Source organism: Symphalangus syndactylus, chromosome 16 (assembly GCF_028878055.3).
Source record: "Symphalangus syndactylus isolate Jambi chromosome 16, NHGRI_mSymSyn1-v2.1_pri, whole genome shotgun sequence".
NCBI lineage: Eukaryota > Metazoa > Chordata > Mammalia > Primates > Hylobatidae > Symphalangus > Symphalangus syndactylus.
This window is the reverse complement of record NC_072438.2, coordinates 43,070,385-43,089,202: the sequence shown is the minus strand read 5'-3', so window position 1 is coordinate 43,089,202 and position 18,818 is coordinate 43,070,385. Positions and strand designations below refer to the sequence as shown.

Genomic DNA, 18,818 nt, shown 5'->3' with positions numbered 1-18,818 from the left:
ACATGACACTGTCAGTCCTTGGGATCACAGCCATGTGGGAAAGGTGAACTTGAGACCTTCACCAAGACTCTCAAGAAGGCTAATGTAGCCCCAGGTAAGTAGCAGATGGTTCTCAGCAGAGGTGCGAACAAATGCCACCTTGAGGAAAGCAACTCCATTATGCCTGAAGAAACCCCATGTCTGCATGCTCACAAGCAAAAGTTCTCAAACAAATTAGAAGCTAAATACCATGGATGACAGAAATAAACACTCCCAAAGACTTCAGATGTTAGAATTAGCAGATTTAAGATGAAAACAACTATATATGAAAAGTTTAATGAAGGACAGTATCCCAAAAATAAGCAGGCAGGAAGAAGGAAGAAACTCTAAAGATAATTAGGGAGATTTAAATAAGGGCCAAGTAGATTTTTTTTTTTTTTTGGACAGGGTCTCACACTGTCACCCAGGCTGGAGTGTAGTGGCATGATCTCAGCTCACTGCAGCCTCAATCTCCTGGGCTCCCACCTCAGCCTCCCCAGTAGCTGGGAAAATATAACTTTAAGAAATAAAAAATAAAATTGTCTAAAAACAAAACTCAAATAACAGATTAAAAGTACATTTTTAAGGTATGCGTTATTTTTGCCATTTCAAACTGGAATGTGAATAAATTGCACAGAATATGGCACATAGAGACAGGGAGATGGAAAACACAAGGGAAGTAAAACAATACGGAATTTAAAAAGAGGTAGTCATATATACATCTATTTGGAAACTCAGAAGGACAGTGCATACAATGGAAAGGTGCCAGCATTTGATTAGAAAGCACATAAGAACTTTTCAGAACTGTGAAAAGGCATACATCCACTTATTCAGGAAGCACAATATATTGTATTCAGAAAAGTTTAAAATTTGTATCTAGACACATCATAGATAGATGCAAAACACCAAATGCAAAGAAAAGATCTTGAAAGCAGCAGGAAAATAAAGCAGATCACCCATATAGTTATGAAAATTACATCCACTGCAGTCTTCAGAACAGCAATAGTGACATAATATCTCCAAAGAAGTGGAAAAAGATCATTTTCACTTTAGCATCTTATAGCAAATGTGGTAGGTGGTCTCCAAAGATGACCCCTAGTGAACTGTGCTCTCTCCCAAACAAACCAGAGTGACTCAACTTTAATCTATAGAGTGCTGCCAGAGAAGAAGAAGAAAACGTATCAGGACAAATATAAATATATGTGATCAAACAGAGAATTAAATAAAAGCAAAGGAATGATTGAAAATTTCAGAATAGTGGTTAAATTTGGTGGGGATGAATGACTGTCATGAGGACAAAGGGGATGGAATGAAGTGGGGCAAGTAAGGAGATGCATAATTTTATCGATAATGATCAATTTACTGTTTGATATTAGCTTTACCAGTTGTCCATTTCATTATGTGGTATGACTTACATATATTTTATAAATATTCTCGGGTATAAATCGTATATTACATTTGAACAACTTAATCTTAAAAACAATTGCATCGTGTAGGAAATGTCGTTTTTCACGGACAAAAACCATTTTCCTGTCTAACTCTCTAAAATATTGATTGCATAGTAAGGAATAAGCTCCTATTTATTAAAGTATTTTCCCAATTTACTGCTGTGAGAAATCTTTTCTGGCTCATAATTAAATGATTCTCATCTTTTCCCTAGAAATCATTCAGACATAAAGGAATATAACACAATAAAGACCTTTCGTTCTTAATATTCAGACTATGCTTTGGCCTCGAGTAGTTTTTATCTTTTTCATTACTTGGGGTATGGATTGCGTTTTGTGTTTCTGTTTCCATAGAAAATGTCCAGCTGGCTTTCATTCTTTGATTAAAGAATGTTAAATAAACAGTTGAGATGGAGTCTTATTTGCTTGTTTTATGCTCCACTAGGGGGAAAAAAATGCACCTACTATGTCTGAGGCTACTAACAACATAGCACATTGTAACATATCAATTTAACATTGTCAAAAAGTGCAGATGAATTTGCAATACAATTTACATTTCCATGAGTTTACTCACTAATTTATTTAATTTACCTAATGTTTTTAGCACTTACTATGTTGCAATCGTGCTAAATCATGACATGTAAAAGAGAATATATATTATTGTTACAGTAGAATGTGGGATGTGTACAAAGGATGGATTTGGCACAAAAAAAGAGCACTTGATTCGTCCTAGAGAGCTTAGGATAGCTGGACAGAAAAAGAAAGTTGAACTGGAACTTATAGAATGGGCAAGAGTATATCAGTTAAATGTGGCAGAAGAAAGATTTTCTAGAAGACAGATTATGTACAAAGGCAAAAAAAAAAAAAGTGGCTTATTCTAGCAACTTGGCCAATTTAACTGATGACGAATAGCCATTTTCCCACTCCACAGGAATTCTGGACAAAATGTCACATAAACACACACACACACATGCACACACACACACACAGAATTATATGAACTCAAAAGCTGAAAAAGAAATCCCCCCTACATCTGGACTCAAGAATCTAAAAAGCAAGAATTCTCTTTCTTCCCTAGGGAACTCGAGGAATTGATTCTGTGGGTGCTCCTTCCCCTATCAGCCTCTTCTTCTCAACCCAACCACGCACACATGCCAGGGGCTCGAGGTACAGTTTAATATCTATTCCCAGACATAAGATACAACCTCCAGCTGCACAGGGAGGGAGCTTGAACTAAGTCATGAAGCTGGAATCTCAGAAGGGCATCACTGGCCATGAGAGAGGCATAACCCTCTCCGGTTATTTGGTTATTGGTAGCAATAACCAAAACCCTTTTGCTTGTTGGCTCAAGAAAGTAGTCAAGAAGCACATACACAAAAATTAATTGCTTCGGCTTGGGGGAAAAGGGAGAAGATGAGCTGTTATTTATATCTGATCAAAAATTAAAATCAACACTTTGAAATGAATGTCTAAGGGTAAGAGCCACAGAACAGAATCAGTATGAAATTCTGCAGGATTACACTATGCTCCTAGATAGATGATATAGTGTTATACATCATGTTAATAGATGATAGAATAATCTAAAAAAGACCAAAAAATAAGTATGCTTAAATAATTCAAGGAATAAAGGAAGAAATACAGTTGACCCTTGAACAACATAGGTTTGAATTCTGTGGGTCTGCTTGTACACAGATTTTCTTGCTCCTCTGCCACTCCTGAGACAGCAAGACCAACCCGTCCTCTTCCTTCTCCTCCTCAGCCTACTCAACATGAAGATGACAAGGATGAAAACCTTTATGATTATCCACTTCCACTTAATGAATAGTAAATATATTTTCTCTTCCTTATGATTTTCTTAATAACATTTTCTTTTCTCTAGCTGATTTTATTATAAGAAGCAGTATATAGTACATATACCTTACAAAATATGTGTTAATAGACAGTTTATATCATTGGTAAGGCTTTTCTCCTGGTCAATCGTAGGCTATAAGCAGTTCAGTTTTTGAGGAGTCAAAAGTTATACACACATGTTCAACTGTTAGTGGTTGGCACCCCTAATCCCCCTGCATTGTTCAAGGATCAACTATATAAAGCATAGTAAAACAGTGAAGTAGATTGGAAAAAGCACTAAGCTTTTAGAAATGTTAATTATAGTGAATAAAATGAACAATTTTTTTATATATATTCTTTAGAAATCTTGGTATTGATTTGTTTTTCTTAAAACACCATGTAGGATTTTGGTTTTTTTCTTACCCTTGAATGAATGCTCATCCACCTTTTATAGTTTGGTAGCTATTTGAATCTCTTTCTTGAATCTAGAGACGAGATCCCTTTGCATAATATCTGATTCAATTGTCAGCATCTAGCTATTTTTACTGAGTATAATTCCTCTGGACTAAGGTATGTCTTTCTCCTACCTGTGCTGACTAAATTTCCAGTGCTTTGAATAGATTGAAGTTTTTAAAATGCGCCACCCCAGCATGCATTTCTGCTAGAGTTCTTATTGTCTCCATCTTTATCTTTATACTTGTAGGAATTTTGGGATCCATAACAGCTAAAATTATTACCTTTTGTGGATCCACAATATCTTCTTTTGAGATGAAAGATATTTCATAATATTTTAATACAGAATTTAAATACAAGACATTTGACTGCAAGTTTTAATCATCTAAGCTTCTTTGTTTGACATTAAGCCAGTTTACAATGTTAGAAACTTACTCACCGGTTGAAATATGAAGGTGTAATCCTATTTATTGTGGCACTTGCTCTTCTTTTATGATCTATCTCAGAACCAAGATTGCTTTTATCAAGGTATGGAGAACAAGGTAAAAATAAAGTGACTGGCTTCTGAAAAGGATAAGTTGATGGGTGCTGAATGTGAATCAGAGGGCTTGTGGATTGGACTGAGTAGAAAGTATCTTGCTGTGCTTTTAAATGTACCACCAGAGCTGGGTCAACTGGTTGGATCTAAACAAAAAATATATTTTTTCTTATATTTTAATAGAAAAGATGCAAACTGTTAGTCATTTCTAATCCAGTTTTTTGAAAATTCTATGGATCATAGTTTTATACATTTCTCTATACATTGTTAGCTGTAATCAACAATGCATTTTATAAAATATTTATAATGTATAAAAAAGCACAGTATTTGGGCCCTTTTTACAAAGTCTTTCTGAAATCTGGGTTCCCTGTCTTATGTTATAAATAACTAAGAAACAGACTTAATTGCAGGCAACAAAATGACCTAGAAAACAAAATAGATGTTTTATAATGATTTCTAATTAGAACTATTGTTAGATCGAGTGATCTTTAGAAACCAGAAAAACATGACTTGTTTCTTTTCACATAAGAATGGTTAAAAATAAAAAATAGCTAAGATGATTCCAACATTTCAAAGTTCATGGAAAATTTCTACAAATAAGGTATTTATTATATGTTTTCCTCCTAATCGTTCTTACACTAACAACTGGGAGAAATAGAGAGGAGAGCATGGGAGAGGAATGAGGCTAGATGAACAGGGAATATTATTTGAGGAAATAAGTCTTGTAAAATATACATTTACATGCCTTTTGCAAATAGTGTTTGCATATATTAAATCCTTACTCCCAGAAAATGGCTGTTTCATAATTAAATATAACCAAATATTTATTATAATAAATATTTTAATTGATTGTCCTTTTTTTTGCCATCCTCTCTGATCAAAATCTTTGAATTATATGAATGTTCCAAAGTCTGTTGTCAATTCTTTCGTAGCCATGCAACATAAATTTTCCCAATAAATATCATAAACAAAACAACACAACACAAAATACTAACTGGGAAAATCTTTCAAATAAAGAGAAGATTTATTTTTAATGAGATTTAATATGCTCAAAATCATTACATTATCACTGATATGACTATATATTAGGCCATTACAACTACAAGAAAATAATCCATTTATTGTTGTATTAAACATTGGTACCTTCTTTGTTATTTAGAACCATGCTTGATGACCCACAAAATCTATGAGCAGGAACTCACCTATTTTTAATATGTTTACCTTTAACTGCACAAGTACTGGAGAGGTGAAAACCCCTGGAGGGTAATTTAAGGATATTCGGGAATCCATGCTTGACTTAAGAGTGAGGCCTTTCTTTGTTACTGTGAACGACTCTTTCTTTAAACAAGACACAACAGAAAAGATACCCAATTTGTAAACTTTTACTGAAGCGCAGGTCCCCTGTATAGAATAAAGAGCATTAAAATAAGCTATAGCACCGATTGGAAAAATATTTACTGTATAGACTCTATGGATTGTCCAAAAATCTATACACTCTTTATTTAATCACCTACAGTTTAAAATGATTCCAATAACCTAAAATGGATGGTCACTTTATGAGATTAAGTAGAAATAGGTAAGAGTTTCTCAAATTTAGATTACACAATAAAAAACAGAAAAAAACATACTTCTTTAAATTAAATCTTCCCCCCAAATTGTGTGAATAATGGGCAATTATTTTCAGTGTTTTCACAAATATGATTGGTCCTTGAATTCTAGCCTCCATTAGCGAGAATCGATTTTAAATATTGACCTTTATCCAAAACATTCAACACTGTTCTAGGGACTCCTAAGGACTAGAATTCCATTATTTGTGTAGTTTGTTCAAACACTGTAACACCTGTGCAGTCAGCAAATTCTTTCTTCTAATAGCTCGCAATACCTTAGGTTGCCCAAATAAAGTCATTTTCTCTTTGCCTCTCCTCTGTGCAGTGGGAGCAAATGACTAAGATATTTGTGTTTCTTTTTATACAATGACATTCAAATTTGTAATGCATGCGTACAGACACATACTCCAGGTTTTTTATTGCACAAAAGGGAACTGCGTACATAAATGAAAACAAAATGATCTTCTCCTATAATCACCAAAGCTTAAAACGAGGAGGCAGACTTAGAAGTAATTTGGTCTATTCATACTTCCCCAAACAGCAGCCGGGCTCTGCCCCAGCATGAGTGGATAATCATGCTCACATACACGAATAAACATTTCAGGGACAATCACAATGGAAAATAGTCTACCATTTGAAAGCTGACTAGGGAAGAGATTTCACAATATCACTGAATGAATCTGTCTCTGGGAAAATTCAGGGCATGGTGAATATTGTTAACTGGCCAGAGGGAAAATTGTGAGAGATGAAAAAGAAAGATCTTCTAGAAACCAACGGTGGTTGCTGTGCACTTCGATCATATTTGATAGATACTGAAAGGCCAAAAGGGTTTTTAAATAATTAGAATTTTAAAATGTCATACAATCCACATAAAAATTTGGAAGTAATCCAGAGTTTAAAATCTTTTTCTTACTGTAAATAGAAAAATTCATGCCTATATTTGTTATGATAGACAATGATTCCCTCTCTCTCTCTCTTTCTCTTCCTCTCTTTCTCTCTCCCTTTTTTGCTTTAATTATCCATTTACTAACCATCTTCCAAACCCATTTTGTGACAAGTGGGCTACAAGCAGTTTTTGCTTGTATTGTGATAGTTACACAGACTGGCCAAAATTTAAGAGCCCCAATCAAGGGTAATGCTGACTAGACTATCATACCTGTAAACTTCTGATACTAAATATAAAATGTATTAGTTGCAGGAATTGGAGTAAGTAAATGTAATAGGCTTAGATTTCACACTCAACTATAAAACCTTATTTAAAACCCAGAAAAAAATCAAAATCACAAAATAAATATATAATAAATAATTCCATGTATATATGAATTTTTTTACATTTATTCCCTGCCCGCCTCATCAAATGACAACTTACATAAAGCTGAAAGAGATAAATATTTTAATTGCTTAAAAAGAAGTTCAGTGGCCCAAAGAAAAACTTTAAATATTAGTCTCCATAAACTCCATACTAAATTTATTATTTTTATTTTTTTATTTTTTTGAGACAGAGTTTCACTCTTGTTGCCCAGGCTGGAGTACACGGGTGCGATCTTGGCTCACCGCACCCTTCGCTTCCCGGGTTCAAACGATTCTTCTGCCTCAGCCTCCTGAGTAGCTGGGATTATAGACATGCACTACCAAGCCCGGCTAATTTTGTATTTTTAGTAGAGACGGGGTTTCTCCATGTTGGTCAGGCTGGTCTCGAACTCCCAGCCTCAGGTGATTCGCCCACCTTGGCCTCCCAAAGTGCTGGGATTACAGGCCTAAGCCACCACGCCTGGCCTCCATACTAAATTTAATAGTTGTTATATTCTCTCTTCACAGCATATGAATTTGTGATCATACAGAGCCTCAGAGTTATTACAATTAAAATCTGACATGAAAATGATAATTTATTAACAACTAACATGTGTTTATAGGTTTCCGTCTCTCTTCATAAGTTTATTATCTATTTAATTCTTACAACCATACCAGGTAGACACTATTATCATGTTTATCTCTCAGATGGAGTAACTGAGTCACAGCAAGGCTACCTGATTTTCCCAAGTTCACACAGCAAAAAAGTGTAGAAACCATATTTCAAACCTAACCAATCTTCTTCCACAGTCCACTTCTTAACTACCACATATACTTTCTCCCATGTATAGACCAAATTTCATTTCTAGACTTACTGACAATCTCAAGGCATACACACACACACACACACACAAATTTTTACATTTTTATATATTTTCCCAACTCACGAATAATAAAAATTAAAGCTACTATCATCTGGAGATTCTAACATTCTTAAATTTAGACAAGGGTCCATCATATTAGAAATGTTGGTCTGAAGTTAGTCTAAAGCACAAAAGTAATTAAGCCATGATTTTGGTTTTGTTTCCTAGGTAAAAAAAATAACATTTGGTAGGTGATCGACCCAAGCTCTCCATTCCTAACTTTGGCTAATCATTTCCATTCTTTGATCTTTATGGATGGCAATAAATTGTGAAAGCACTGGAACAAATCCAAAAATCCTTTCATTTATTACTAGTAGAGCAATTATATCTACACTACAATATATTAGTCTGAGTAATATTTATAAGAGAAGCCAAACAGCAAATGTAGATATAGCCAAGAATTTACTAACCTTATAACCTCCCTTCATTCCTTCTAGTGAATTTGGGTTTAGGTAACTTGATTGAAGGTTTATGTCACACACTTTCACCATGATATCTCTGTAATTTCCTCTGTAACGTGCAGTAAATGGAATTGCAATGCCTATTGGAAATGGAACTCTCTTTTCCTTATCTGAGCATTCAATAGTTATGACGTTGCTAACTAACTCTTCATTATCACCCACTATTAAAGAACTCATGTGATTTATTATCCGGCATTCTAGTTGTTGTAAAACATATGATGGTGCTGTAATATAACAAGACACTTGAGGGCCAGTCTCATCACTCAGCACATCAAGATACCTGGAAGGGGAAAAAGAATGTCATATTTCCAATTATTTGATTTATGTACTTTACAGCTAAATGCAGAAAAGCACAGACTCTAGATCTACACTGTCTTGGTGTGAATTCCAGTTCTGATCAACCCTGTGATCTTGGGCAAGATCCTCAGCCTCTCTGTGCCTCAGTTTCCTCAATGGTAACATGGTGATAACATAATACCTATCTTATGGGAGTATGAATTTAATTAAATGAACCATTACATATTAAGTAATTAGAGCTATGTCTGGTACACCATAGTTGTGATATATATATATATATATATATATATATATGTATTAGCTATAATTACTTTTGTTACTGTTGTTATTTAAGCAATTGATTCATTCCACAATAAGAAGCTGAAGATTGCTGAAGTTTCTTGGTAAAATCAGTACTAGTACTTAAATATTCATTTCCTCAATTGTGAGGGGAGGGAGTAAACATATATGAAGTACTGGAATTGTCTAAACACACTAGATCAAATGATGATGATTATTATATATTTTTAGAAAAGCCGAGAAAGATAAAAAAGAACTGTAAATTCATTATTAGTCATAGTAATTAGGCAAAGATTACTTACAATCCCCAAAAAATTAATCCAAAATTTTATTTTGATCATTTATTTTACTCTTTTTTAACTGTCAAATTTGCCAAGGATTATAGAGTCATAGATTTGAATTCAGATTTGAGATCAGTCACTATTTACTTGACCTTACATGTTAATAATTAATATTAAAATAGCTAATACTTTGCTGCTTTCTATTAAGTATTTTTTAGGCTACACACTATTCTCACAACTATTGTAGCAGGCAGGTGCTACTAACATAATTATTTTACAGATTAAAACACTGAGGCTCAGATAATTTAGCTTTCTTTTAAAGATCCCACAGATGGTATGTTTTAGAACAGATATTTCGCTCCATTTATCTTTAATGTGAAAGTCCAAACTCTTGAATATAATACCATAATTCCTCAAATCGTTCAAAAGTGCTGGTTACTTTATTCATTGCAAATTGAAACTAATATCTAATTCATAACAGTGTGAAGACTGAATGTGATAAAACGTTTAAACTTATAATAATGTGTTGGCCTAAGATGTGTGCTCAATAAATGCTGATTTTCTACATTAAAATTATCAATTTGAGTTCCTCTTTTTTTACTACTTCTCATTTATACCAGTGAAATGATTGAAATACTGGCAATGTTGAGGAGAAATAAGAGGATCTATATATAACATAGCATAAAGGTCCAGCTGTAGAATAATCAGATTTTAGACGTTTTTCAATTACTGGTAAATAGAATTTTAAAGTACAATTTAACATAGAAATCCAAAAAATATGCAGAAATTGCAGAGAGGGTCATTGATTTATGTTTATAATTCTAAACTCATAGTTAGAAGGAATAGAAAGTGACTCAGCACATTGTTCTGCTTGAGTATTCTTTGGTGATGGTGATAAAAGTAATTCAGAAAATGAGAAACATTGTTTAATAGAGGACACAGTGACCCAGCATTGTATAACTTTAGGAATGACTCTCCTCTGTGCCTTGGAAACCATCTGAATACACTTTTCTTCCAGGAGTTATGTTTCTCAACTGACAGATGAAATAGGACAAGGAGACTTTTAAACGGTTCCATTCTCTCTAGCCCTCGTCAAATAGATCTAGGCTAGACACTAAAATAGAGTTATGTGGCATGGCACTGGTATACAAATAGACCAATGGAACAGAATAGAGAACCCTGAAATAAAGCCAAATACATACAGCCAACTGGTCTTCAGCAAAGCATACAAAAACATAAACTGGGGAAAGGACACCCTATTCAACAAATGGTGATGGGATAATTGGCAAGCTACATGTGGAAGAATGAAACTGCATCCTCATTTCTCACCTTATACAAAAATCAACCCAAGATGTATCAAGGCCTTAAATCAGACCTGAAACCATAAAAAGTTCTAGAAGATAACATCAGAGGCCCAGCACAGTGGCTCACACCTGTAATCTCAGCACTTCGGGAGACCGAAGCGGAAGGATCACCTGAGGTCAGGAATTCAAGACCAGCCTGAACAATATGGTGAAATCCCGTCTCTATTAAAGATACAAAAATTAGCTGGCGTGCTGGCGGGCGCCTGTAGTCCCAGCTACTTAGGAGACTGAAACAGGATAATTACTTCAACCTGGGAGGTGGAGGTTGCAGTGAGCGGAGATCGTGTCACTGCACTCCAGCCTGGATGAAAGAGCAAGACTCCGTCTCAAAATAAAATAAAATAAAAAGATAACATCAGAAAAACCTTTCTAGACATTGGCTTAAGCAAAGACTTCATGACCAAGAACCCACAAGCAAATGCAACAAAAACAAAAATGTATAGGACTTAACTAAACTAAAAAGCTTCTACACGGCAAAATAAACAATCAGCAGAGTAAACAGACTACCCACAGAGTGGGAGAAAGTCTTCTCAATCTATATATCCGACAAAGGACTAATATCCATAATCTATAAGGAACTCAAACAAATCCAGAAGAAAAAACAAACAATCCCCTCAAAAAGTGGACTAACGACATGTATAAACAATTATCAAAAGAAGATGTACAAATGGCCAACAAACATATGAAAAAATGCTCAACATCACTAATTATCAGGGAAATGCAAATCAAAATCACCGTGCAATACCACCTTACTCCTGCAAGAATGGCCATAATCAAAAAACAAACAAACAAAAAAGATGTTGATGTGGATGTGGTAAAAAAGGAACACTTTTACAATGCAGGTGGGAATGTAAACTAGTAAAGCCATTATGGAAAACAGTGTGGAGAATCCTTAAAGAACTAAAAGTAAAACTACCATTCAATCCAGCAATCCCACTACTGGGTATCTACTCAGAGGAAAAGAAGTCATTATGTGAAAAAGATATATTGATACTTATGTTTATAGCAGCACAATTCACAATTGCAAAATATGAAACCAGCCCAAATGCCCATCAATCAGGTGGATAAAGAAATTGTTACATATATTATATTATATATATAATATATATAATATAATATATATATTATATATTATGTAATATATAAATATATATTTATAATTATATATTTTATATATTTATATATTATATATTTATATATTTAATATATAATATATATTTATATTATATATTTTATATATATTTATATATTATATATTTAATATATAATGTATATTTATATTTATATATTTAATATATAATATATATTTATATATTTAATATATAATATTTATATATATTTATATATATATTAATATATTATATATATTAATATATAATATATAAATATATTATATATTAATATATAATATATTTATATTATATATTAATATAAATATATATTTCTATATTATATATTTAATATATATAATATATATTAATATATTTATATATATTATATTATATATTATATAATATATAATTATATAATATATAATATATAATATTATATATATAATTATATATATAATATTATATATTGTATATATAATATAAAATTATATATATTTAATATATGTATTTAATATATATATAAATAATATATATTAATATATATTTAATATATAAATATATATTTATATATTTAATATATATAACATATAAATATGTATTATATATTTAATATACATAAATATATATTTATATATTATATATTTAATACATAATTATTATATATTTAATATATTAATATATAATTATTAGATATATTTAATATACATAAATATATATTTATATATAATATATAATATATGTAATATATAATAATAAATAATATATTATATATTATATATTATATATGCAATATATATTATATTTATATATATTTATATATAATATATATTATATATAATATATGTTATATATTATATATATTTATATAACATATATTATATATATATTTATATATATATTTATATATTATATATTTTATATATATATTTATATATATATAAAATATGTATACACACACACACACATATGCATGCCCTGGAATACTATTCAGCCATAAAGAGGAATGAAATAATGGCATTCACAGCAACCTGGATGGAATTGGAGAACATTATTCTAACTGAAGTTACTCAGGAAATGGAAAAAACAAACATTTTATTTTCTCACTTATAAGTGGGAGCTGAGCTCTGAGGATGCAAAGGAATAAAAATGATACAATAGACTTTGGGGACTCTGGGGAAAGGGTGGGAGGAGGGTGAGGGATAAAAGACTACACATAGGGTACAGTGTACACTGCTCAGGTGATGGGTGCACCAAAATCTCAGAAATCACCACTAAAGAACTTATTCATGTAACCAAACACTACCTCTTCCCATAAAACCTATTGAAATAAAAAAATAAGAAAATTTTTTAAATTAAAACTTTTAAAAATAAAATACAGGTATGTAGAACATAAAGACATACCAGTCAACAATGGACAGCACATATAATAGTGGTCCTAAAAATTATAATACTGTATTATTGTGGTACCATTTCTATGTTTAGATATGTTTAAATACACAAAAACTTACCACGGTATTATAGCTGCCTAAAGTATTCCGTATAGTAATGTACTTTACAGGTCTGTGGCCTGGGAGCAATATGCTATACCATATAGACTAAGTGTGCAGTAGGCTATACCATCTAGATTTGTGTATGCACATTCTGCAGTGTTTGCACAATTGACAAAATCACCCAACCGTGCATTTCTGTGAACATGTCCCCATCATTAAGTAACCAATTACTGTAATCACATTGGTTTATTCTAGCCTTATTTTCCCTTTTTGTATACACTAGGGCAGCTAGGAAGAGATAGGTTTCTTTCAGAAAGCTATAGGGGGAAATTGACAACAGATTCTGAGTGAGATTTTATCACACACATCTTTTATGTGGCATAATGGCTTCCTAGGCCGAGGGATTGCAATGAGTACTCAACTTCTCAAATACACAAGCCAGGCACAATTGGTTTGGGTGCTGCAAAGAGGAAGTCACTAACCAGGAAACACCTAAAGGAGGTGTTAGAGGGAGTAGTTCAGGCAATGACTCATTAACTGATGCTTTGAGTCATTTCTGAATGTGAGAATATGAAGCTTCAATGTTTTTCTCAAGTGAAACAGGTAACCACATATAGACTACTTTAGCAGTTGTTTTGTTGGAGCAGTAATTCTTACAGATCATGTAGATCTATCATGCACTGAATATCCTGAACCATAGAATTCATCAGACTCTGATCTGTAGAAACATTACAGCCAAATTAGAACCACCTCTTCATTTTATAGGCAAGATAACTAAGGTCAAGATGAGCAAAATGACTTGCCTAAGATCATAGTCCTCAAAATGATATCATACACCTGAAAGAGCATCAGCACATCACAGCAGAGATGGGGGTAATGGAACAATGGTAGTGAGTGGCAGGTGAAGAAAGTGAGAGTTTTCGGAGCTAAAATAAACGAATAGACTAACATTTACCTGGTGTGAATATCTGAAAAAGTGACCTCGTGTTAGGTCGTTTAAGTGACTTTCTCATTTGACCTTACCAAATAATCCCAGGATGTATATATTATTTCTACAAACAAGTAAATGAGGCTAAGAAATGAAGCAAGTTGCCCAGGGTCACAGAATTAGTATGTAATAAAACAGAAAGTGCAATTTAAGTTTGTCTGATTCCCAAAACAAATAATTTTTTTCACTTCTAAGCGTGTTATATTTGTCTGGGAAAATATGGTCTGTGAATATCTTATTTTATATGGACAAATAGGGCGTTATTACCTCCTTGCACAGGACAGAATTTATAAAATAGATTGGTCTTTCTCACTTTTTTGAAGTCATGGTCTGCTAGAGAATCTGATGACAGTTCTAGACCATATCCAAGGAAATGAAATAGGTCTGAACATACACATTGAATTTTAAGTACCTCCTAAAGCTCATCCATAAAATCCCTAGAGTTCTACAGACACAGGTTTAAAACTCATAATGATTTTCTTGAGAATATAAATAAGGTGAATCTGAAGCCAAAACATTCTCTCCAAATCTTCTAACACCCTACAGTCTTCTAGTTTTTCTTATTATAATTGAAATCGTAGTAATTTGCAAAGTCTTCATGATCTGGATAATTGCTCATTTTAACTACTTTCCTATCTACTCAATTCCTTCCTCTTTAAAAAAATGTAATGTGTTTGTTTCTTAAAGCTGTAAGAAACAAATGATATTAATAATAGTGGCCATATAAATTTTTATAGGAGTGATTTAAGCTGAATTACTGATTTACAATATCTTTGGGAGGTATGAAATGGAAATTTTATTCATGTATAAATACTATGCCTGTTGCTATAGTCTAAATGTTTGTGTCTCCTCAAAATTCATGCATTGAGATCCTGGCCCCCAAGGTGATGGTATTAGGAGGTGGGTCCTTTTGAGATATAATTAGGTCATGAGGGTGGAGCCCTCATGAATGAGATGAATGTCTTTATAAAATAGGCCCAAGGGAGCTCGTTCACTTTTTCCACCATGTGAGGACGCAGCAAGAAGGCACCTTCTATGAACCAGAAAGCCCTCACCAGACACCAAATCTGCCAGCACCTTGATCTCGGATTTCCAAGCCTTCAGAACTGTGAGAGATAAATATCTGTTGTTTAAAAGCTACTCACTTTATGATGTTTTGTTACAGCAGCCTGAATGAACTAAGACATGTACTAACTATAGAAACACACATATAAGTAGGCATACTTAAGCACTTCCCACATTGCATTTACTTACTCCTTTTCCATTATGTTATTCTTGTGCTTTATATTCTCTGAATCATTGGGAAGAGTACTATTTATATATTTCTTGGAGATATCACATATTATTGAGGATGAGATCATCTCTTCTCTTGGGCTTTCTGAAGTCTCTTGAATTTCTCTCTCTCTTGTCTGAATTATGCCATGAATCTCTTCCCTGTTGCCATTTATGTTCTCAACAATCATGTGTTCCATTTGTTTATCATCTTCATTTTCTGCATTATCTGGGAACATTTTGTTCTGTGACTCTTCTCGTCCCAGTACACGTCCATTCAGTGATGCATTGTTTTCTTTTTCCACTAATGCTGAACTCATATGTGTTTTATTTTTTTCTAACTGGACCTGGTTTGTGTAATGACTTTCCTCTCCATTTGTGGGAGAAACAGTAGCTGTTTCTATGACATTTAGTTCCTCTCTTGCAGCAATGTCTGCTGCTTTGGTATCTTGAATGGAGGACATTGTCTGCTGTGGAGTACATTCATCATGCATGCCGCATAAATTACACATCTCCTTTTCTTCTTTCTTTAGAAGTGCAGCAGTGCTCCCCAAATGTTCAGTTATTTTTATGAGGCAGTCTATGAAAGTAATGAATTCTACACACACATACATAGACACACAAAGAATAAATACAAAACTAAACCAAATTATGTTTCTGCACTGACATCTAATGAAACACGGCAAGATAATTTTAGAAACCTACGAAGACCTTTAGTGGGCATTTAAGCCAACCTCCTGAAGGAGAAGTAATTGTAAAACTGTCACACTTTTAACAATTGTAGGATTGACAACAAACCACTTTTAACATGGTAGTAAAGAGTAAATCTAATCCCTCTTGCTTATAAAGATACTTTGAATATTTAAAGACAAATGTAATAACCTCTCGCTCCCCCAATAAGAACTGAAGTCAACATCTCCCTCAATTGTTTTTCATTTGGTATGATTTTGAGAACTCTTCTTTACACTGGTTGTACAATAGTTTGTCAATGCTCCATTTAAAATGCTGGGCTGGAAATTAGGTGAACACTCCAGATGAGGCTTGGGTGGCAGAAACACCATACTTCCATTATTTCTGCCAATGTAGATGCTGTGTTTTGGAGCCTAGTTTACTGCTATAAGAATTGGATTAGGTTTATACTATCCCTCCTGATGAATTTGTGATCATTGGAAATTTTCAAATTAGTCCTTCAAAGAATAACTCTGACCATACCAATTCTATGATTGGAACCTGAAGTGGCTACTCAAAGCCTACTAACTCAGGTCAACCTTCTTCACTCTGGAGTAAACTCTCAGCATAGTCAAATCTGATATAATCTCTCACTCTGTCATCATTCTTCCTACTCTCCTATTTGTTCATCCTGCTTCTCCTCACTACTGAGGTCACCTGATGACTTCTTGCAGGCTTAGTACCTCTCTAGTCTTTAGAATTCAGTTCTGAACTAAAGAATATGTAATTTAAGGCCTCATAGCTTAGTGTTTTTAAAACCATCACCAAATCATCCCTTCACCAGTCAGGGCTTTTCTTTGGGATCCGGTTTGACAATTTGTTTTTGTTTTGTTTTTGTCTTATACCTGAGAACTTGTCTTTATTTTTAACTCCTATTCTGGTAGCCAAGTCCTTATTTTTTTCTTAATATATATTTGTCTTGTTATGTTGCCGAGGACCATGTTCCACTCCCTCCAGGGGCTAAAGGTCTCATCATGGGCTGCAGCTGATGGCTTCTCAGTCATGCTGCCTTTGGACAGATTTCCCTGATGCCCACTATTTGCCCTTTAGATTGAATTTCTTAATATCATCAACCCTGGATTCCCTCATAGATGGAACCTGCCCACTTATCTTGATACTGTATTATTTAGAGCTGAATTTCATGACGCCACCTATATGCTTATCTGGAGTAACTGCTGTTATCCAGGATTATATTCATGATATTCCACATTCTTCCTGCCTTACTGTACTTTTCCACATCCATAACTGGACCTATTCCCAAGAATCCTTCTCCAGCCCCAGTGCGTGGGGATCCCATTCCCTATCCCAACCCACTCCAGTCTTCCCAGTAATTTTTCAATTAATAAGGCTAAGCTCAAATGACCCTAGAGATAGAATATTATATTCTGATATAAAAAAAAAAAACTACTAGCTCTGCCTCAAACTAGGCCTGTATTTTCCTGTCTCTAGTCTTGGATCCTACTGAAAATACCGACTCTCTATTTCCTGCTGCATAAATCCAATTCACTCTTTAAGCTTCAGCTTAAATACTACATTTTTCTAGCGAACTTCTCAATTCCCCATCCTACAGATGGGATTTAAACTGCTTCTGAAGTCCAAAAGCACTTCATTGATGTGTTTCTGATGGGACCGGCCCCAATGTCCCTGACATTATTGTGCATTTGTCTCAACTTATTTCCCCTTTGAAATTGTTAGTCTCTTGTGGACAGAAACTCTATCTTAGCCTATCTGGTATACTCATAGCCCCTCTCAGATCTTGCCCTAATCAATATTTCTTAGAGAAAGAATAAACTAAAAAAAAGAATACTTGCCTTTTCTCGAGACACATTGATTCTCCTTGTCAAGCAGCACATGCAGCTGCTGGCAGGTGGAATGCAGGGTGCCTGTGGTGTGCTCCAGCAGCTGGTGAAGGGCCCTGCTGAGTTCCTGACCCAGAAAGACCACAGTGGCCATCCAAGTGGCTCCACCAGCCCCCTCACAAAGGTCATCACCCAAGAGTGCCTGCTTTAGCATCTGGTTTTGTCTCCAAATCTGCTTCAATATTTGGCCCAGTTTACCTGAGCCCATGTATTCCGTATCCATTTTATGATCCAAAAGTGGTATTTTCTCTCCTGCCAGCAAAGCCTAAAGGTTTTGCAAATTCAAACTTGATGATGGTTATTTCTCCTAAACTCTAGGAGATGATCCAAGTCAGCTAGCCCAGCACTTTCTCACAACATAGTGGTTTATTCAGTTTGGTGTTGACTAGTGAAAAGTTACTAGGTGACCGAAGAAGGGGCGTTCCTGTACCATGGGTGCTATTGTGTACAGAATACATTAATCACTGGGGTAGAGCTAACTCACATGATCCAACTCTCTGTGTAAGTTTTACAAATTCAATATACTGTGGAAGTCCCAAATACTTTTCAAGTTTTGAGGCAATAAAATATGGATTCCAGGTA

General features: G+C 33.8%; 1 protein-coding gene across 3 annotated transcripts in view; it reads right to left on the bottom strand.

Annotated features, from left to right (window-relative positions):
* The window catches only part of DTHD1 (death domain containing 1), a 68,155-nt gene extending 49,553 nt beyond the window's left edge, over positions 1-18,602 (bottom strand). The window contains exons 1-5 of one of the 3 annotated variants that reach the window (XM_055246076.2): positions 18,189-18,602; positions 15,631-16,246; positions 8,515-8,845; positions 5,506-5,685; positions 4,186-4,430 (exon numbers count right to left, since the gene is read on the bottom strand). In XM_055246076.2, coding sequence (XP_055102051.1) covers positions 4,186-4,430; positions 5,506-5,685; positions 8,515-8,845; positions 15,631-16,246; positions 18,189-18,459 — 1,643 coding nt within the window. In that variant the 5' untranslated portion in view covers positions 18,460-18,602. The remainder of the gene's footprint in view (positions 1-4,185; positions 4,431-5,505; positions 5,686-8,514; positions 8,846-15,630; positions 16,247-18,188) is intronic. The other 2 variants (XM_055246077.2, XM_055246078.2) reach the window with 2 other exon arrangements.
* Between the last annotated feature and the right edge of the window lie 216 nt (positions 18,603-18,818).